A 21,098-nucleotide genomic window follows, 5' to 3' on the forward strand; every position below is an offset into this window, starting at 1 on the left:
TTATTCCCCTATGCAGAACCTGGGTTGCCGCAACCCAACCGAGCCCTCCTCTGTGGCATCCCCTAACCCCTCGCCCCACCAACCCAGACCAACCTCGCTGCAAAAATCCTTTTTTCCCCCACTTTTTTACGGCAGCCGGGTGCCGAGGGGCCTCCCCTTCTTGCGGGCAGCGACATTTCCCAAGCAATACGTCATGTTTGCTTAAGAGCAGAGTTATTGCCGGGGAGGAGGTAGGGAGCTGCGGCCCCGGGGGCTGCGGGAAGGGGGGGAAAATGGGGGAAAATAGGGAAAAAAATCCTGCCCTTCTTTTCAACGTCCTTTGGGAGGGCTCAGAAAAGCTCCTTGGTCCCTCTTGCGGGGTCTCAGTATTGTTTCCCCAACATTTCATTAAAGTGTTTTTAAAGCCCAGTTGTTGAAATGTGGTTAAAAAAAAATGTCTCGTTTTGCGAAAATAAAAGGGAACGGGGAGAATGTGTGACTGATTCAGTAGCGCTGGAGCAGAAGCATCTCCGGTCCCTCAGGGTGGGTGATGCTGAGGGGGGGGGTTTCATGAGCTGCTTTTCTCCTAAAACGTATCATTTTAGAGAAAAACTGTGTCCAGGCGAAGCAGAACGGTGAGCAGGGAAGGGAAGTGATGGCGGGGGGTTTGGTTGGGCCCCTGCTTTTGGGTGGTGCTGGAGCCCTCCGTAGCTTCTTTGTTGGAAAGGGTGGAGGAAAATATAAGGAAAGGTGGTGGAAGATTGTTTGCTGGCGGTGGAGGTGGGATCAGCTGCTCCAGTCCGGATCCAGGAGATCCCCCCCAGTCCCATCCCAAGGAATGCCTCACACCCCATCCTGCAGGCTCCTCCATGTCCCGTTCTAGGTGATCCCCATGTCCCATCCTAGATGAACCCCCGGGTCCCCCTCCAGGTGATCCCCCATGGTCCATTCTAAGTGATCCTTCATCTGCCACCCCCTCAGGTCCTGTCTTAGATGATCTCCCAGATCCCATCCTAGATGATCCCCCCAGGTCCCATCCTAGGGGATCCCCCCAGAGCCAAGCGCTTGGAGGATCCTCCAAGCCCCATCCTAAGTGATCCCCAGTGTGCCATCCCAGGTGACCCCCTCTCAGGTCCCATCTTAGATGATCCTCCAGGTCTTATCCCAAGGGATCCCCCAGGTCCTAGCCTAGGTGATGCCCCAGGACCCATCCCGGGTGACCCCTGCCCCAGGTCCCATCCTGCAGTCTCCATCCCCAGGTGCAGGGGACCAGGTTTTGGGGTGGAAATGGTCAATCTCTCCCTTGGCACCCTACGTCACCCCTTTTCCCCCCACCTCCCAGGCACTGAGTGCGTCGCCTGTACCCACTCAATTAATTTAATCATTAACCAACGCCTGATCCAAGGCGCCCCGTGAGTCACGGATCCGCCCCGCGTGGCAGGAGGCCGTGTGCAAGCTCCGGGACAGATCCCCCACACCCCGTCACCTCCTTCCCCTCCAGTGGGGCAATTTGGGCCTGGAAAGCTGGATTTGGGAAGCAAAATCCCCTCCCTTGGCAATGCTGAAGCAAACAGGACCCTCCTGGCCCTCTGTCCATCCCGAGCGACGCCGGTGGAAACCTTCCCGCCGTGCTCCCGAGCATCAAACTGGGGGGAGAAACGGGCAAATGTCTCTGGTGCAGAAGTACAAATAAACTTTCTTCTCTAGGCCGGTGATGGGGCTGTGGGGCCAACATTTCTGGCCAGGCTCCAGCCTCCCGTTAAAGACCATCGTTAAGAAAAACCAGCTCAGGATAAGTGGCGTGAAAAACTATTCCAGTAATTAAACAACCCCAGAATAGAAAGAGAAAAGGTCAAGCCTAAAAATACAGGGTATGTTTTTGCCTCTGAAACATAGCATTAATAAATAATCATGTTTTCGGGAAGGTCTGGTTTTAGCGGCTCGAGTACAATAGCCTGGTGTGACCCCTTCGCTTGTCTTGATTTTGCTGGATTTGGGGCTTTTTTTTTGCCGGGCTTTGCCCCGCTCTTGTCCCCTGCGGAGCTGCAGGCAGGTTGGGTGCGCGAGCAAGAGGGCAGCACGTGGTGAAGGCGCTGGGTGCTGGGGGCCGTGCTTGCGGTGGAGCGAGCGTGGGTGTGCTCGGCCCCGCTGGCTGGCGTGCAGGCACCTGCCTGTTTTTCCCGGTGTTGGGAAAACAACCGGGATTGCCAAAGATCCCGGCTGGAGGGATAGGCTGGAGGTGGGGGGTGAGGTCCTCCCGGCAGCTCAAACATCCCCGGAGCTGCGATGTCCCCTGCGAAACAGCCATGCCCAGCTCCCACCGCCTCCCCGTTTGCTCGTTAGTGCCTGACCATTAATAAGACCCATTATAATTAATTCTCCTTCAAACCCCTCCGTGTAGGGAATCACCTCAGCCCAAGGCGGGAGCGTTGCTGCAATTGGGTTTCACCCTCTTCGTGGGGAAACTGAGTCACGGGGAGCACGATGGGGTGGCTTACGGCCAGGAAAGGTGAATCCCGCTCTACGTATCTTTGGGATGGGGATTAGGGCTAAATCCAGCTGCCAACTCTCCTCTTAGCTTGGGAGGGAGAAAAGGGCCCCCAACACCCTGGGAGTGCAGACAGCAGATCCCAAAAGTGACGGGGATTTGGGGTGGGGATGGCCACAGCCCCGAGGGGATGCGGCTGGAGGGCGCCCAGCACCCGTGAGCGGGCATCTTTCCATCTTGTAGAGAAAAAGGAGGGGGGTGATGCAGGGCTTGACCCTGGCTGGGACGCACCGATGTCGGTGATTTGGGGGGGGGGGGGGTGTTTTTTAGCAGGGATCCCAAAGAGAAGCCGAAGGAAGCACTGGCAGCCACCAGGACACGGGGGGACATTTCTTTATTGGACTCGCGCGGTGGCCACCAGCACCTCTATGGACACGAGGGGTGCATCTCGTGGAGGGCAGTGGGGAGAGACCCCCCCGTGTCCATCTGCACCCCGAGCCCCATCCTGCCAGGTGGAACGCCCGCATCCGACGCAGACGCTGGCTGGTGATGTTCTGGCTGGGATAAATGAGGATTTTCCAGGCCAGGGTGGTGGAGAGAAGGCAGTAGGGAACGGAGGGGCTGGGGGACCACCACGACCTTTGTTCCCTATGAAGAAATGAAGGAAAACTTAAGAAAAGCACCACAAACACCAATTTTTCCAACTGCCAGCGAGAGTTGCAGGGCAGGAGGTGGTCGGGATGGGCGATATGCAAGATTTGGGGTGGCCGTTGCAACGTGTGGGGTGGACCCCTTGGTCTGGGGCTTTCCATGGACGTGGGGCTGGGCCCGAAGCCGCATCCCAGCGCGTTACCTGTGGGATGGGGTTGGAGGTGGTGGTGGTGGGGGGTCACTTCTCCGTCATCATCCTCACGAACTCCTCGTAGTTGACCTGCCCGTCGTTGTTGCAGTCGGCCTCCTTGATCATCTCGTCCACCTCCTCGTCCGTCAACTTCTCACCCAGGTTGGTCATGACGTGCCGCAGCTCCGCCGCGCTGATGTAGCCGTTGCCGTCCTTATCGAAGACGCGGAAAGCCTCGCGGATCTCCTCCTCGCTGTCCGTGTCCCTCATCTTCCTCGCCATCAGCGAGAGGAACTCGGGGAAGTCGACGGTGCCGCTGCCGTCGGCGTCCACCTCCCCCACCATGTCCTGCAGCTCCGCTTCGGTGGGGTTTTGCCCCAAGGAGCGCATGACGGTGCCCAACTCCTTCGTGGTGATGCAACCGTCTCCATCCCGGTCGAAAAGGGAAAAAGCCTCCTTGAATTCGGCGATCTGCTCCTCCGACAGCCGCTCGGCCATGGTGCTCCCTGCTCACACGCGGCTCTGCCCCGGCACGCTGCGGTGCCGGCGGGAAGCGCGGATGGGGCCTCCTCCCTCCTTCCCTGCCTCTCCCCGGATGAGGAGGAGGAAGAGGAGGCAGGAACAGGGGCAGGCGGGAGAGGCTGAGCCACGGGGTCAGCAGGAAGGGATTAGCTGGACCCCAGTGGAGCGGGCAGGGGAGTTTCGGGGTGCCAGAGAAGAAGCCCGCTTGGGCTACCCCGGCTGCCGTCCCGCTTGCTCCGCCAGTGGTATTTTGTGGGCCCGGCTCCTAACGAACCCCCTAATTAAGGGATTTGCGCTGCGGCTTGCAGCAAAGCGGTGGTTTCGGGGAGAGGCAGGGCGCTGGCGGAAGGGGAGTGATACACACTAATTTTTGGCTATTTTAAGGCAATTTTGGTGGGGTTTGGAGTTGTGCAGAGACCTCCAGCCCTGCGTGGGGGTGTGAGAGGGGTCCTCCCAGTCTCCCCAGCCCCAGGACCACCACAGTGATGCCGGCAGCGTGTCAAACCTGCCGAGGGAAGGTTCCCTCGTGCAGGTCCAGGCAGAGCCCGGCTGCCCGGAGCTGATGTGCTCCGCGCTGACGGAGACCTGAATCAGCCGCGATGCCTCTTCTGGGCTCCCCGGGAACGGCCCCGCGGCCCCCGGGGCAGCTGACGTGGCGGTGCATCAGGCGAGCGGTGTCATGAGTCCTGCCCCGGTTAGTCAGGGGTTAACCCCGGGGCTGAGTGAGGGTTAACCACGGTGTAAAGGCCTGCTTTCATTTTTACTCATCTCTTACAGCAAGGAGTACAGCAGGGTTCAGAGCAGAATGACAACGAGGGATATTTCTCTGTCTATCCATCCATCCATCCATCCGTCCGTCCGTCCGTCCGTCCATCCATCCATCCATCCATTCTCACTACATTCCATCCATCCCTCCATCCATTTATCTCTTCATCCATCCACCCACCCATCCATCCGTGTGTCCATCTATCCACCCAGCCACATTATCATCCGTCCATCCATCCGTCCGTCCGTCCGTCCATCCACCCACCCATCCATTCCACCAACCAGCCACCCATCCTTGTGTGCACCCATCCACCCAACCACATTCTCATCCCTCCATTCATCTGTCCGTCCACTCATCCATCCATTCAACTGTCCATCTGTCCCTCCAACCATCCGTCCATGCATCCGTCCGTCCATCCATGCATTCCCATTACCATCCATCTACCTGTCCCTCCAACCATCCCTCATTCCTTCCTACGTGCCCGTAACAGCCAAGCCACCTTCACCAGCTGGGCCAAGGACCTAATGGACCAGATGATCAGGCACAAGCAGAAGATAGTTTGACTTTCTTGGCTACAAGAAAATGGCACCAGTTTACCCCAGTTTAACCCAGTGAGGAATCAGAACTGTGGGATTTGGAGGGACGGCCACAAAACAGAAACCAACCCCTGGGACAACTGAGGAACACGTGGGAAATGGGGTCTTCAGGTGGGACAAAGCCTGGGAGGGGATCACTGTCTCAAGGAAAACCTCATCTGGAAAAAACTCTGGGCACGTTAACTGCTGCAGTTGCAGGGAGGAATCGGCCGAGCCATGCCGGGAACCTGTCTGGCGAGAGGCACGGCACTACTCGCCCCGCAAGCGCGTTTCGGGGAGGGGAGGTCCTGGCAGCTCCTCTTGTGCAACGAGCTGCTCCCTAATTGTCTGTCTAATTGCCCGCGCTTGCTGTTCTGCTCCAGATTTAATACAATCGAATCAAAATTGCTGTGAAAAAGCCCCAGGCAGCCAAGCACGGAGCCAAGAGGAGGGGGAGCTGGCTTGAACCCAGCTGGAGAAGCAAACACCATCAGATAACCGTGTGTTTTCAAAGCCCAGGAGGATTAAGGTGTTTGCTCAAGCTACAGAGGGAGTTGTTTGAGTTGCAAAATGAGGGTGGGCTGGGTGGGGGGCACCCTGGGCCGCTTCGCTAAGGACGAAGGGGTTGCTCTGTCCTGGGTGTCCCTTGGTGCTGAGCGAAGCTGGAAGCTGCTGGCGGGTTTTGCTTCCCCATCACCTCCCCATCGCCAGCACCCATCACCAGCACCCATCGCCTCCCCATCACCAGCACCCATTGCCTCCCACGTTTGCATCAGTCTTTGGGAGAAGGTCAAGCCAGCCCTTGATTTTGACTGTGCTTAACTGCCCCCTCGTTAGCTCGGCAGGATAATTAACCTGATACAACTGCCTGTTGGCCCATAAAATCCCGCGGTTTATAGCTGAGCCCTATTTACGGCATCCGAGGTGGGCCGTGGGGTAGGACGGGAAAGCGGCGAGGCCGCCACGGTGGGAGGCAGGAGCACGCAGCCGCCGGCTGATGGGTATTTTGGCAGCCGATTTTCCTGGGATGCCTCCAATCGGAGCTGGAGGGGTCGCTGCTTTGACGAAGGAGGGTGCAAGCGGCCCATATTAAAGCCTCACACGGCGTTTTCCAGGCGGCATCGCCTTCCTCAACCTCAGCGTCTGGCTTTGAGCGGTCTGATCCAGGTAATGGCTGGAAAAAAACCCCCAGACCAGATGGTTAAAAGCACCCGGTTGGATTATCCCGAGCCTGCGCGGCTCGTAAGGCAAGCCCAGATGCGCGCAGATGTGTGCGGCGACGTCTGGGTTTGCATTTGCAGACGAGGTGGTGGCGGAGGGAGGGGAGGCTGATGAATTTGTGGAAAAAGAGAAAGTTGGAGGCGGAGAGGGAAACCGCTCCGACAGGGAAACCTCCGCGGGGCCCCGTGCCCCCGCGCGAGCCCAGACGCGCCGAGGCCGGCAGGTCCCGCCAGCATCCGTGGGGATGGGGAGGAAGTTCCGCAAAGCCCCGGCGTAAATTGCATCAGGGTTTAACATGCAAAATGGGATTTTGGAAAGGCTGAGTTTGGGCATGATTCCGAAACGGCTGCGGGGGTCTCCAGGGGACGGCAGCTGCTGGGGGTAAAATTTGGACTTTGGTGGCTTGCGGTTTATTTTAGACGTCGTTCTAAGGGAGGTTTCCAAAGCCGAGGGTGAACTGCAGGATCTGCAGGGCAGCGTTCCCCAAGTTGGGCTTTTCTAGCCCAAGCGAAGGGACCGCGGTCCCACTTTTGGGTCTGCCAGACGTCACCGCGGCGGAGGAGGGAGGCTGGGATCGGGGTGCTGGGGAGGTGCTCGCAAGAGGGACGTGGCTCCGACTCCAGGAAGCTCTCGCCTGTAAATTGGGGTGGCGTTGGCTCCTCTCTGCATGTAGCACCCAAGCTGGGTGGATCCCCAAAGGTAGATATGGGGCCAGGGAGCCGCTGACCGAAGGCGGAGGTGCCCACGCGTCCGCCGGGCACGGCCACCTTCCCTTTCACTAGCCACGACAGGGATGTTGCTACGGCCGGGGTGGCCAAGGACGCAGGGGCTCAGCGGGGCGGGGGGATGCGGCGGTGGCCCAGGTCCCCTCACTGCCCTTGGGGATCTCACCCCGCCGTGTCCCGGGGTCCCCCCGTGTGTGGGACGGGGGTCTCGGCTCAGCGGTTGGGAAGCTCGGGCGAGGAGAGGGCTGGCCACGACCCCAGGGAGGAGGACGCCAGGAAAGCGCGGCCTGTTTAGTCCAGCCAAGCCAGGGCCGAGGAGGCAGACGGCTGCGGTCTGCACATTCCTCCCGGAGGGACGGAGCGGGGATAGGAACCACCGGGAGCTGGAGGGAATTTACTTTTAAAGGGAAATTAAGTTTTTGGCTAATTTGCTGTCTGTTGGCCACGGGACGAGGAGGCGAAGGTCCAGCCCCAGCCTGACGCAGGGGAGGATAAGCAGGCTCTCCGCAGGGTTCCCTCTCTGTTGAGGACGAGCCCCAGCAGCTCACTAATCCTCCCCTTTTTGGTTTTTTTTTGGCAAAAGGAGCCTTTTTTTTTTCCAGCTTCTCCCTGCTTGGGAGGAGCCGAGTCTCCTCCAGATCAAAACTCAGCTTCCCAGGGCAAAGCTCAGCTGTAAACCCCGGCCCGGCGCTGCGCCTTCCCTCCCTCGGGGGCCCCGGGGTGGCAGCGGGGCACCCGGGGGAGCGCGGCCGGCCCCAGGGAGCTGCTGCGGAGCCGGGGCCACTCTCCCTGGGAGCCGCAGCCGTGCCCAGACATCGCCTTACACGGTCAGGCCGCGGCTTTTCGGGAGGGCCGCGGAGACCCGACGCTTTCGTCACACTGCTGATAACCGGGTGCTCCCTGCCGCGCTCCCCTTTCCGCTCAGGGCTGTTTCTGAAGGTTCATCTCGGAGAAGATTTTAAAATATTTGCTAAACGAGGAGCCTTTCTGTTCTGATTTCTTTTCTGGAGGAAGGAGGTTCCGGTGCCCTGGGAGGGCAGGGATTATTGCCACTGCTCCCTTCCCCCCCAGACATGGAGGAGAACGATGGAGTGAGTCACGCGGCTGTGCCCTGTTTTACAGCGACCGCCCCGTCACACGCGAAGGGCGGTGGCTGCCGGGCCCTGCGCCGCACACCCAGCTGCAAACCGCTGGCTCGCATCCTGCCCGCCCGCAGCGGCGCAACGGGGAACCGTGACGGAAAAAGGGTTTTTGAATAAAGCCATGGCTTCCTCCCGCGAGCTACAGCCCTACGCCCGCGTTGTGCGGCGGCAGGCCAGCTGCGAGGGCTTGGAGAAGTGCAGGTACGCGACTCAGACGAGGCAGGCAAGAGGCTGTCAGGAATTTAATTGTACTTGGCACTCGAAACTGTACAATACATTTACAGAGAACCACGCGTTTGTGTCTATGTACACCCTCTTCCCGTTTCCAACATTACTGGCCAAACGTGTGACAGGCCACGACGCTTTACGCGCAAACTACGGCTCCTCGAGCACGGATTTCGGGTGACGCGCAAGGACGGGTATCGTGGGATGGCTGTCCTCGCCCCAGCACCACCGGCTGAATGAGAGGAACAACCCGCGGGCTTTGCTCAAAGCTGTCACTGCTTTGTTTCCTACGGCGCTTCGCAGCGCGGTTACCAAGCTGGTGTCTCTCACGCGAATCTTTGGACCGCTAGAACATGGCAGTGTCGCCGTTACGAGTATATACAACCACTACCTCTTCTGTCTTTACACCTCATCGGCTTCAAACGCTTTCTTTTCTCTACCTTTCTACCACATGCAATAACCCCTTGGTTGCCTCCAGTCCTGCCTCCCCGCGGAAGGCATTTCATTTCCAAAAGGCAACGGTAACAAGAAAAATCTACCTTCGCTCCCTGCTATTCCCCTCTAGCTGCTCCTCTTCCCTCCCCAAACCCTTTACAACGTGCCTAAAACCTTCCTAAACCCCGTTAGCAATGCAGTTCTCTTTCAGTAGTCCGGAGCGCATGCAAGCCGTTTACGTCGCTCGTCGTTACGGGGTGCGTTGAGCGTCTCCCTCTCAGCCACCGGCTCGTAACGCTACGGCTCGCCTGCGCTCCGCAGGACTGTGGAGTGACGTGAGAAAACGGTACGTGCACGCACGCCTCAGAGCGAGAAGGATCAAGTACTTGGAAGGAAATGCCAAGTCTGAAGAACAACAACAACAACAACAACATACAAAAGTAAAAAAACAAAAAAGGAACAACAAAGAAAACAAACAAAAAAAACCCCAAACTTGAAACAAAACAACTAATAAAAAAAAATTAAATACCTGGCAGGTTACAAGAGTGAAAATGAGGAATGTACAAAGGACACACTAAGATGAAAGATTCCAGTAGGTAAATTGAGAACCTGCTGAACCTGGGGTCTGTTTTTTGGGTTTTTTCCCCCTTTTTTTAAGACAAAAAGTTGCATGGATTACGATAACCACACCCTGCAAAGCATGCGCTGTACGAGACAAGAAGAAAATGCCAATTCAGGTTTTGAGCCCATGTTAAAAGGACTCTTGCAGCGTTGATCCAAACCCCCTGCAAAGGGAGGCGCTGCCAGGCTCGCGGTGACGCCCCAAACTTCTGCTTTAGCTTTACTGTTTTCCAGCCTCAAACACCGCGTGTGGAAATCTTTCGGAGGCTAAAGTGTGCTCTTCAAATCTGCCACGAGCGGTCAAGAAGCACGAGGGCTTCTGAATCCCTCACAGCGTTAAAACCAGGTTCAAAGTGGCCATGTTTGTAAAAACAGACTCCAGCTCAACAGTGTTAACTGTATACCAGTAGCTGCCATTACAACATAAAAAAAAAAAAAGCAAAAAAAAAAAATTCTGTTCAGCAGAGCAAATCCAATCATGCTCACATTACAAGAAAAAATGTACACGTTATTTATAAATAAACAGTCTTCCACCAGGATGGCGCTGGGCTCCCCTCTACACTAGCGTTTCTTTCCGCTTGCCACTTAGCTGCTTCTCCCTCGTTCTTCTGTGCCCAGACGATGTTCGGTGTGTTTTCACTCCCTTGGCTTCCTCCGAGTCCAGGATGGAGCCGCACTCGGATGTGCTTTCGTCTAACTCCATCTCGGTGATGCCAGAGATGGCAGATTGCCTCTTCTGGGCTTTGATGTTGGGCGCGGAGGGGTTGTTCTCCTCCGACTCTTCGCTCAGCTCGGGCAGCTCCTTCAGCTCGGCGGCGGCGGCAGTCCGCTGGAAGGGAGCGATGGCGGTTCGGATGCAATTAACCCATTGCTGCTTGTGGAAGACATCGTTGGCCTGCAGCGTGTGGGACTGGCCTGGGGAGGGATCTTGGAAACGAACTCGGAAGATATTTTTAGCTGATGATAAACATAGGAAATAGCAGATCAGATCCTAGCTCAATATTTAGAGATTCCATCGCTAGACAAGTGACCTGGACCGCTGCTCTGCTTCAGGGAAAAACATTCAAAACTCCACCAAAAGAAAAAAAAAAACCCAAACCCCACAGCGCAGCAGAGACGTGCTGAAACAGATGTTTTCTAATTTGAGCACCAAGTGCAAAGCGCCATATATAATTTTATGGCCACCAAATATAAAACTGCGAAGCCCAGCAGTGACAGTCTAAAGGTGGACGTTAACGCATGTCACATGCCTGTTATCCCAAAGGAACCCCGGTCCGCGGGGACCTATGCCCAGGCGTAATCTCTCCTCTCCAACAGATTCCCCCCCAGATGAACTGGTTTGGTCCGTACCTTTATCGGAATTGCCAAAAGCTCCTCGGAAGGATCCTCCCATTTTCACATCGCCATCCTGCAGGTCTTCGAGGAGCAGCTCCTGGACGGGGATTGGCTGCCTGTACACTTGGTAGGCCTGACGCTCATTGCGAGTGACTGGCCGGGTCAAAACCAGGATGTCTTGGAAGAGGAAGACGTAGAGTTTCTGAAAGGCAAAGCACATTGGAACATGAGCGAAGTGTTGTACTCTGTATTCAAAGCGGTTACACATCCTCTGGGATTCAAGGCCACGTTATCTGAAGTTTCACCCACGTTAACCTTCTGACAGTTTCTTGTTACAGCAACGTAGGGCCCTGGCAGTGGTGGCACAGACCGGACTTATATCAACAGGTTTATTATTTTAATGACCCTTAAAAAGTGAATCATGATTTACGGATGCCAAGAATAGGATGATTAGAAGCAGTATCTTTTCTGACAATACAAAACGCTTCATGTATGCAGAAGTGTAACGGCCAAATTAAACAAAAAAAAACCCCAACCAGCAAAAAAAAATAAAGAAAACAGAAAAAGATTTGATGTTTAAAACGAGGTTACTCCCGCAAGGCAGAACAAAAGGCAGCGAACCCTCGAGTACAGCAGGGTCTTTCAGCGCTGCTGCAGTGGGAGATAAACTTCTGGCAGTTCATCTCAAAGCCAAGCAGGCGTCTGCAGGAACACTTTTGTTTGGAAGAGCTGTGCGCCAGCGCTCATAATGGGGAATGTCAGAGCACCTGAAAGTAAACAGCCGGCAGGAAATCCCTTTTGATGGAGTGCTTGGGCACAGAGCACACTTTCTATGGTAATTCTGCGCTAATTATTTTCCAGCTTCTGAAGGCCAATTGTAAAGCTGTCAGCAGGAAACTTTCCCTTACGCCCTGAAATGCAGCCTGCCATCAGGTGCTTTCTCTTCTGCTTTTTAAATTTAGCTAATTGTCTAAAGTAACCCTAAGGATGGAAGGGCTCCTGGTCCTGCTACCACAAACGGTTTTAACTACCTCTGGGGGAAGGTTTTCAAACTTGAGAATTAATGACCATGAACACGAGGGACTTACATGTCCATTTTTATTCTTCAGCTCCCCGTGGCACAGTAAAGCTTTGCTGCCTTCGATCCTCGGGTCCTTCTGCTTCTCATCCAGGTACTCCAGCTTGTCAATGTAATACTGGCACTCTGACTCCCCCTTCTTCAGGTTGATGTCAGAGAGGACTCCTTGGATTATGGATATCTATAAAACAAAACATTTACAAATAATTAAATAAGGACCTCTGCTTGTGTATCTTCCCTTTAAGTGCTATTTAAAAACTCCCGATGATGGAATCCATGTGGACTCATCTCTCACTTGCTTTCAGAAAGGTTTACAGTCACAGATTTGTGTCCACCGAGAAAACCACCCCACAAAATTGCTGAGGGTGAAAGAAAGCTTTCTGAAGCTCCGGAATGACATGCTTATGTCACAACAACGATCACGAAATCACTATTACTTACGGCTTCTTCCAGAATCTGGATATCGGGATGGTCTTTGGGAGTGTGCCTCAGGATCTCTTTCAGGAGGAGCGGGTATTTGACCAGCCGACTGCGAGGAATGTCCAAGAAGCTCCAAAGGTCTAGCTTGCGGCTGAAAGGAGACTCGAGGCAGCGCTGAAGGAAGTCCTGCACTCTCCGGTCCTGCTTCTTTTGATCCAGAAGTGCTTTGGCTGCCAGCTGATTGCTACAGTAACCTTTGTAGGCATGGAGTCGTGGTAACTGCAGGAGAACAGAACAATGTTCAGGAGTTAAATTCCATGTAGGAAAAGCAAATCACATTAACATGTCAAACTCGGGGAGTTCTACTTCCCTTACTGCAATACTTTCCCCAATAAAAAAGCTAACAGACTTGTATCTTGTATATGTAGTTAGTCTTTTGTGAGGAGAACAAGGGCATCCTGCGTGCAAAGCCTTTGAAGTTCAGACGTTTGAGATTAACAGCGATAACACTATTGAAATCACATCGGTCACAAACAGTCCAGAAGATATAGACATTTCAAACATAAATCAGCAAGTAATTGCAGTCACACTGGTGTAAGTCTCCAGGGTGAAATCGCGGCCCATTACGGCTGACAGACTCCCATTGTTTTCAGTGTAGCCAGGATTTCCGTTTCAATCTTTCGCTCAAGGCCACAAAAGCCCAGAGCTTTTCGGCTTCTAGCTTTAAACGTTCTTTAAGCGCATTTTTAGCCTGCTGTCTCTAAGTTATGTACTCACCCACTTCACAAGAATGGGCCCAATCTGCTCCACTGTTCCATCTGGTTTTGTTGCTTCTCCTAAACTTGCCAACAAGTCTGGAATTGAAACACAAAAATAGAAATTGCATCAATGCCCCAGTAAGCTGTTCTAATGTGAGAAAGCACAGAGTTTAACTCTTAGTCAGCAAGTTATGTGAACATGACCCACTTGCTCTTACCTTCATGCAGAGGAATATAAGAATCCAAGTCCCCAAATATGTGGTTGAGTTCCTCCTCGGACATGATGGAGAGTTTCAGCATGGGATCATGATAGGCCTGTCAAAGGACGTCAGTATTAAAATACATTAAAACCTCCCAAACCCAAAAGCCGACAATTTAAATATGAGGGGATGTATGACGTGCAGGACAGATATGAAGTGAAGCCAACAGAAACAGTAACACCGACTTTGATCGCTAAAAGATTCATCTCGGTATGGAGGCATAGGATGAAAAGGACTTTCCTGTCTGAACTGTTCTCATCTGGGAGAGGGATTCCCCAACCAGCTCTGCAGCACTGCAAAGCGCAATCCTTTTTTGGCTGGGTTTGCTGCAATCAAACCAGTACTGCAGGACTGCTCACGTCAGCTTTCCAGGCCAGCTTTCAAACTGTGAACTCTGGGCCTGATAAAGCTGATATGTAATGCGTGCAGGTGCAAAGAAAATTCATGATTATCTCTAATACGATCACTGACTGCTGCAAAAAAACGACTCACCTTTCTGGCAAGCTTCAGGTCTTCGATTAGGTCCTGCTCTCCCCTGGACATTTCATAGATGGCCTGTGAGGAAGGGAATAAAGCATCCAGAGTCATTTTTAATCCCAGTCTTCCTCTCAAAGGGCCTTTCAGCTCACATAATGTACATCCCGTCTCTGCAGCCTGAATAGGCGGTTTTGCCATCTGAATCACTGTATGCCACCTGGGCATGACAACCTCAAGTAAATCTGCCGGCTTTCCCAGCTCCGAGAAAGCGACATTACTTACAACTGTGTGAAAGCTCTGATGCTCGTGCACAAGCCAAATTAAATATTAGCGCCTTTTAAATCACTGCTTTTACACAGGCAAGTACGAAAAAAACAAAACCCAGAAAACCACAGAGGTCAAATCCCAGGCGTCTTTAGTCAGCTTCTGTGTTGCCACTAGAAGATTTGTCTAAGAACTACAGGAAAAAGGCAAGCCAAGGCCTTGCTATTTGGCTTTCAACCAATTGTCAAGAGCTTTAAGAGAAAGACAGCTGGCTTTACAAGGAACCCGACTTTGGGTCTGCTGCAGAGCAACCAGCGTGGCGGGGTCTCGAATTTCAGAAATGCTGAGCACCCCCGTGGAAAGAGTCTGGCATCTCTGAAGGGTCAAACTGGGGAGACAAACTCCCTAGTGACTCAAGAGAGAGAAGCCTACCTTTTCCCATGCCTAATGCAGAAATAAATCTAGCGGTTTAGAAATGAAGGTGCACAGGAAGATACAGTCACCCACAGATGCTCGTTACTCCTTTACTTGCCAAGGAAACAGCCCAAGCCAAGGCCTCGGCTGCCTCTCCCAGTCCTGCTGTTTAACGGACAGCCTACCTCCTGGCGCTTAATTTCTTTGGTGCTCAGGGACTCTTTCATGTTGACATCTAACATCTCAGACCAAAGTACGCTGTTTCTTCTTTTAGGAGTAGGAGCAGCAGATCTGCTACATGACTTCTGGGCACAGCCAGGAGACTTGCTGTCACTGCGAAGGGCAAATGACTACAGGGATTTAAAAAAAAAAAAAAAAAAATAAAAAATATGTAGAGCCACCATTTCAGAAGTACAGAAGTATTATAGTATTATCCATACCCCCCCCAATCCTTCACCCTTCTCTGTTGTACAGGACAGGAAAACACACCCAGACACTTTTCCTCAGATAACGGAACACTTTAATCAAGCTGCTGAGAAAGCCCTGAGCGCCCAGAGATTGGCGAGCTTTTCCATGCACCTCTCCCTGCACTGATCCAGCAGCAGCACTTGGGAGGAGGATGGGCGGGTAAAGCTTGGGTCTATTTCCAAGGTATAAGGAAGTAAATAAACTAGGATCATAATTCTACCCGTAGCGGGGCTAATCAGGAGACACTTGAACTTTGCTCTCGTGATTTGCAATGTTACTAACACCCAGACACAGAAGCGCTCTTATCTGCATGCATGGGGTATAGTGTTCCTTCTCTAACACTATTGAAAGATCACTGAACAGCAGGGTCAGCTCACGCCTAAGTACATGCTCCAATACGCGCATCTCAAGCACTGGAACAGTTTATCAAGTACATCTCCTTATCTGAATCAGTTTGTTTTTTTTTCACTGCTTAAACCCTCAATAACCTGGTTATCTAACAAGCTACCTCTGAACTCCCGAACTCTTCTTCATCCCCAAGTCCCAAGCAAGCTTTCTGTCCTTGCACATAGGAGATTTTCAAAAGACGCCTTGAAATTCCAGTGCTTGTTTTACCCCCATCCAGCCAGTACCTTCCCCGGGTCTCCAGACTTCTAGGACTAGAAGGCTCTGCTTTTTACCTGTATTGTCTGCCCAAAGCGCCGCACTGCACCATTTCTTACAGGAGAGATCAAGTTCGCCAGGGATGTGACCCGTGCTAAAGGCCGAACCCGCTTATTGCTTGGCTCCTGTAAATAAAGCAGAGAACAAATTGTACTGGCTGTGACTCCCACTTCATTTCTCAAGCTGCCCAGGCAGGTTTAAAAAGCATAAACCCACTTAAGGAGTGGGAAACACAGCAAAGAGAGTGTTTTGAAGTAGCCATTCATCTTAGAAGGAAAGCAGAGGCTGTAAATATTTGTCTGAACTTTAAGGCTGCAATTAAACTGCAGAGGCTTTGCCCAGTGTAAAAGAGGGAAGATAACATACACGTCAGTCAGAATTCAAAATAGAGCTCAAACAGGGACGGTTATGGTTTGAACATAAATAGACTGAAGCATTCTCCTCCGCCAGGCAAGTGATTGTCATCTAAAGATGGAGCCGTGATCTGCTTCTCCATTTTATCATGTTTGCCTTTGTAGAAAGAATGTGTTTTTCCATTTTAATTTTATTGCGGAGAGAAAAGCAGCAGTCGGAGCCCAGGACAGCCTCAGCAGCTATTCTAACAAATAGCAAATGACTACATGCTGAACATTCCTGCGAGGGACACGCACACACAGAATGGATAAAGTTTAAAACCTTCAGTTTACAAAGCTTCCTCCTCCTTCTCCTCCTCCTCCCCACCGCCCTCCAAGCCATCATAATTTTTCTTATATGTTGTTTAGATTTGAAAGATAGAGCTTCTGCTTTTCTACACCACTAATCCCCGCCGGGAGCACAGAGCGTTTTCAATTCTGTCCTGACCGAAACGCTGCCAAGAAAGAGGAAACGCCCCATGGAAACCTCCTGCTGCTTAAGCTCAGATCAGTTTTGAAAATCATGCTGGCAAACCTACATGTTCTACACCAAAAATATTGCGTTGTAAGGACTGTACAGGAAAGGTGGGCACCATGGGACACCAGGAAGAGATGGACTCAGAGCTTAAGGCTAGGAGAAAGGCCCTGGTGCTCCTAAACATCTGGCAGATGGTTGGATGTGACTCATCATCAGAAGGAAGCTTTTTAGCATGCGGTTCAGGTGAGCTGATGGAAGCAGTCTCTTTTTTTGAGTTCATCTCAGTAGAAATTTTACCAAAGCTTTATTAGGCATTTTTGGTTAATTACAGTTGAGTCTCTCTTACATTTCGAAAGGCTAAAAGGCAAAGAGTGAGAAGGCTGCTTAGGACAAGCTCTCTGCTGTCTCTGTTTCCAGTCTGAGATTGCAAGATAAGGTGCCCAAACCCTTTGCTTCTGTGTAGCAACAGAAGTGACAGACAAATGCTGAAAACAAAAAAGGGGAATAGGAACACACAGAGCTGGATTCCAGTCATGAGACTGAGAAAGCATAAAAGCTACGTATGTAAGATCTGATTTCAGCAACATGACCCGAGGAGTGGCCCGTCTGCCTGCCTACACGCAGTGTTAAGCAACAGGGGAGGTTAGCTCACACTGAATTAAGCCTTCAAAGTTGCAGGGGGGGAAAACATGAAAAGAAACAATTTATGAGTGATGCAGAACAGAGAGACCTCTTGGCACAGCACAAAGCGCGTTCAAAGCTGTGCTTGAAACGTTTGGGTAATCTCAGAACTATGAGGGTACTACAGAAATAAGGAAAAGCTATAAGAAAGCGCCTTCACCCTGGAACCCCAACCCTCAGCTGGGTTTAGGTACAGCACTGGGAACACTGCAGTCACTTCTTTGCCAACCATGAGCCACTGCACTCAGGACAGAGTCAGTCAGGAAAAGGATTACGCAGAAGGCTGGAAAGTTAGGCCGGGCCCAAAGGAAGACAAGGAAACTTTAATTAATTGCAGACGTTTCTGAGTGGAGGAAAAGGATAGGTAATTTACTTCTAGAAAACCGTGTATCAGTGTACTAGAATAAAGGGATGCAAGCCAAGAGAAGCTTAAGAAACTGCAGGAATGTAAGCAGAAAATATACAGACATAAGCCACACACAGCTCTGTCAAGGCCAGTGATATAAATAGCATGGAAAAGAAAAACGTGACACTGAAAATTAATAGCGAGAAACCTCAGTGCTTTAGGATGCTTGTACAGTCTTTCGCAGCTCGCTGTTAAAGGGTCAACTCTGCAGCCTTTCCAGATATGAGATACAATGACACCCTATCTGCGCTAAGGGACATGTGTGAATGCCTTCCCAGCACATCTGTGCTGGGCTGAAGCGACACATGCATAGGCACAAGGTCTGGCAGAAGGCATTCCTGCCTCTCCATTTGGGACAGGCGGTACAAAGGGGCTCCCTGGGATTATAAATCGCCACTTTTCTGAACAGCCGATACGTAACTGAGACGTGCAAAGACAGGCTCGGAGGGAGAAGCACTGCTCTCTTGAACGAGAGGCAGCACGGCTCCCGAGGAGCCCTCCTCTGCCCTGCGGAGGGAGGAATTTCGCACAGATCGGCATGACCAGAGCATTTTCTGTACATGCGATGTGCTCCCCTGGGGTGTTCGGCCAACAGAAAACCTTCTGTACGCTATAAATTCAGCTTAGCAAAAGGCCATTTCCCCTCTCAAAGAGAAACAAATCCCACTTTCTGTCCTGCAAGTGCCCTCAGACGTGAATGGCTCAACTGCCAAAAAAACGCATCTGTTTCTTCTTCTTCTCCTTCCAGCGATACTGTTTGATCCAAGACAGGGAGGGGGAAAAAATCCCTCTCCTTAGAAACTTCACCTTCTCTGAGACCTGTGTTTCAGCCCGGGGTCATGTACTCCACTTACAGTCAGACTGAGCTGCGGTGTAAGCTGAGACTGAGTGCAGTTCGTACTATGGATAACTTTGGCTCAGTGGTTTTTTGGGGTTTTTTTTGGTTTTTTTTTTTTTTAGTTCTGTACTTGCAAACAATGATTACCCTGTCTCCATGCTGTATTACTTGCAGAAGCCCAGATTAGAATGAAGTCTGTAACGTTTCTGTAACAAGCTAATAGTGTTATGCATTACAACACTGACAGATAATTAAAACCCCACCGAGTTCAACAGCACTTCTGCTTCCATTCAAAATTTTTTTTCCAGGGGACTCTTTATTAAAAGTGAATATAAATATATCATAAACATACACGCAAAGGCTAAATTTGTGCCTCAGCTGGCAGACAAGACTTCACACTAGGGGAATTTCTTCAAGTGCTTCTAAGTGTAGGTTAACCCTTCACATTGTGAAAAGATTACACCTTGCTGCTTGGAAGAAAAACAGGCTCTACTTTTGAGCAACAAACATTTTCCTCTAGCAGCCTGCACGCCTGTAACCTTTCCCCCACGCTAGGTAATGATTAGTGGTTTTTACAAGGATCGCTTACTAGAGTGCAATGTCCTACCTGCCAGTCCCATACCACTGCGTACAAACACGGTGACGAATCTAAAAACCATGCACAGCAAAACTTTTCCTATTAAGCCAAATAAGCATAAAGGGATTTTAGTCACCAGCTCGAATAACTCCTGCCAGAAATCATCGCCACCTGACTGTCTTATTTTAAGATTCACGTGCAAGGAGCTCGCCGAATCTCAAGCTCTGTTCTGAAAATGGCTGTCTGGACTGAAACCGAACAACCAGCCACTGGCTTGACACGTCGGTACAGAGGTTACAACCCTCGCCTTTCTCAAATTCAACAGGCTGTTTGCCACCGAGGGAGAAATCTGGCCTCACGCTCCACTGATAACTTCAGTGGCTCTCGACAGCAACTCAGTACCTGGCACTTACAGGGGTGCTGGCTTAGGAGTCATTACTCAAGCCCAGACCCAAAGTTTAACTTCAGACACCCAGCGTGCTGGTCATAGCCTACAGAAAATACATGTTTTAAGAATTAGACGCGATTTGCTCCCCTTTAAGAGATCTGGTTTATGTTATTGCTCTCCCAACATCTGGTTTCTCTTTTGCGCAATGAGATTGCCCAAGTTTGGCTGTTTTAAAGCCAGGATTTTAAGAGCCTGGCGACTCAGACGGGAGCCCTCAAGCCCCAGAGCTGTCTGGAGCCGCCTTTTTTTTCTCTTCCACCTCATCTCACCGCCAATCTCGGCAATAAAACCCTGCCCAGGGCAGCCGGTCCCTACCTGGCTGCCGAACTTTTGCCTTCTGTCGCAGCAGGAGGCCTTCGAGCATCTACCAAGAATGCAATTATTCTCATCTACATAACAACAGATAATAAAAATAACAATACTTCAAAACACCCCCCCCCCCCAACCCCAACCAACCACTGGGATTTTTTTTTTTTTGCTGTTTTATGCAGCAAACAAACGCCCTAATTAGGAAAAAACCCGTCAGTGGAAAGAGCGCACAGAGCAACAAGCGTTGTTTTAATGAAAACCCCGCTGGGAGAAGCGGGGTCAGGTGAGGCGCCGCGCTCGGTGTCGGCTCCCCGGTCCCACTCCTCCAGGACGACCCCCCTCCAGGGGCTATAAAGTTGTTGTTTCTTTTTAAAGACTTTTTTTTTTTTTTTTTTTTTTTTTAAAATCGCTGCCTTCACCTCACTGCGGGGCCGGCTCTCAGCGGGCAGCGCACCCGGCTCGTCGCCTCTCCTCAGGCGCGGAGAGCGGGAAGGTGAGGGGGGAAGGCTCCCAAACCCACCATTTTCCCCTCAAAAAACCCCTTTTCCCCCCCTCTCCAACCCCGCTCCCCCTCACCTCCTGCTCCCTGAAGGACTGGTTCTGCGCGTCGATCACCCGGATAGTCCTTTTGATGGGCAGCAGCCCCCCGAGCTCGTCGTGAGCCACCATGGCCGCCCCCCGCGGCCGCCCCCGCCGCCTCAGCCCGCGCTCATCCCCGCTCTGCGCCCGCCGCCGCGCCGCGCCCCGACCTCACCGGCGGGGGCGGGGCTACGGCCACGCCCACGCCCCCTCCCGCCCCAAGCCACGCCTACTGGCTCCTAGCCCCGCCCACGCCCCAGGGGCTGGGTGCCAGGACCCTGCGGGCCCCTTTCCCAGCCCTTATTTCCTCCTAAACTTCCCAAAAATGGGACCTCTGAGAAGCTCTACTTTAAGGCAGCGCAATGCAGGCACCCACCGAGGGTCGAGGGGACTGTTCCATCACCCCCCACCACAGAAAGCGGTTTAAAAAGCACGGGGTTTTCGCTAATTTGCGCTGAAAAGAGGCAAAGCCAAATGTACCTTTTGGTTTTTGGGGTTTTTCCCCTCTTTTTCTTTGCTGGCACTCACAGCTCTGGGGCCCGCCGCCGCCTACGGCCGTCTCGCAAGCATGGCGGTGGGACGCGCTCCTCCTGACAGCAGCTCTCTTTGCCGCCGCTGGAGCATAAATCATTTGCCCCTGTGGTTGTTTTTTTTTTTTTACCAGCCTCAGCCCTCCTTGCTCAAAACAAAAAAGAATTCTTGTCTAGACCTGT

The 21,098-nt window shown here is 52.2% G+C and overlaps 2 protein-coding genes across 2 annotated transcripts; both read right to left on the reverse strand.

Moving 5' to 3' along the window:
* Positions 1-3,039: 3,039 nt before the first annotated feature.
* LOC104010482 (calmodulin, striated muscle) lies at positions 3,040-3,861 on the reverse strand. The gene is made up of 2 exons (XM_009462600.2): positions 3,321-3,861; positions 3,040-3,115 (listed from the first exon to the last, which is right to left on the reverse strand). Exon 1 carries the CDS (start codon positions 3,804-3,806, stop codon positions 3,357-3,359), a length of 450 nt encoding a protein of 149 aa, XP_009460875.1. The 5' UTR covers positions 3,807-3,861; the 3' UTR covers positions 3,040-3,115; positions 3,321-3,356.
* Positions 3,862-8,483: 4,622 nt separating this feature from the next.
* Positions 8,484-20,535, reverse strand: NET1 (neuroepithelial cell transforming 1). The gene is made up of 10 exons (XM_087766562.1): positions 20,383-20,535; positions 15,695-15,802; positions 14,732-14,896; positions 13,884-13,946; positions 13,350-13,446; positions 13,151-13,227; positions 12,395-12,652; positions 11,964-12,134; positions 10,891-11,077; positions 8,484-10,497 (listed from the first exon to the last, which is right to left on the reverse strand). Exons 1-10 carry the CDS (start codon positions 20,473-20,475, stop codon positions 10,097-10,099), a joined length of 1,620 nt encoding a protein of 539 aa, XP_087622688.1. The 5' UTR covers positions 20,476-20,535; the 3' UTR covers positions 8,484-10,096.
* Positions 20,536-21,098: the final 563 nt, after the last annotated feature.

The sequence above is a fragment of the Nipponia nippon genome, unplaced genomic scaffold (genome assembly GCF_047370975.1).
Source record: "Nipponia nippon isolate SJK-2023a ecotype South Korea unplaced genomic scaffold, ASM4737097v1 scaffold_3, whole genome shotgun sequence".
In the NCBI taxonomy this organism is placed as follows: Eukaryota; Metazoa; Chordata; class Aves; order Pelecaniformes; family Threskiornithidae; genus Nipponia; species Nipponia nippon.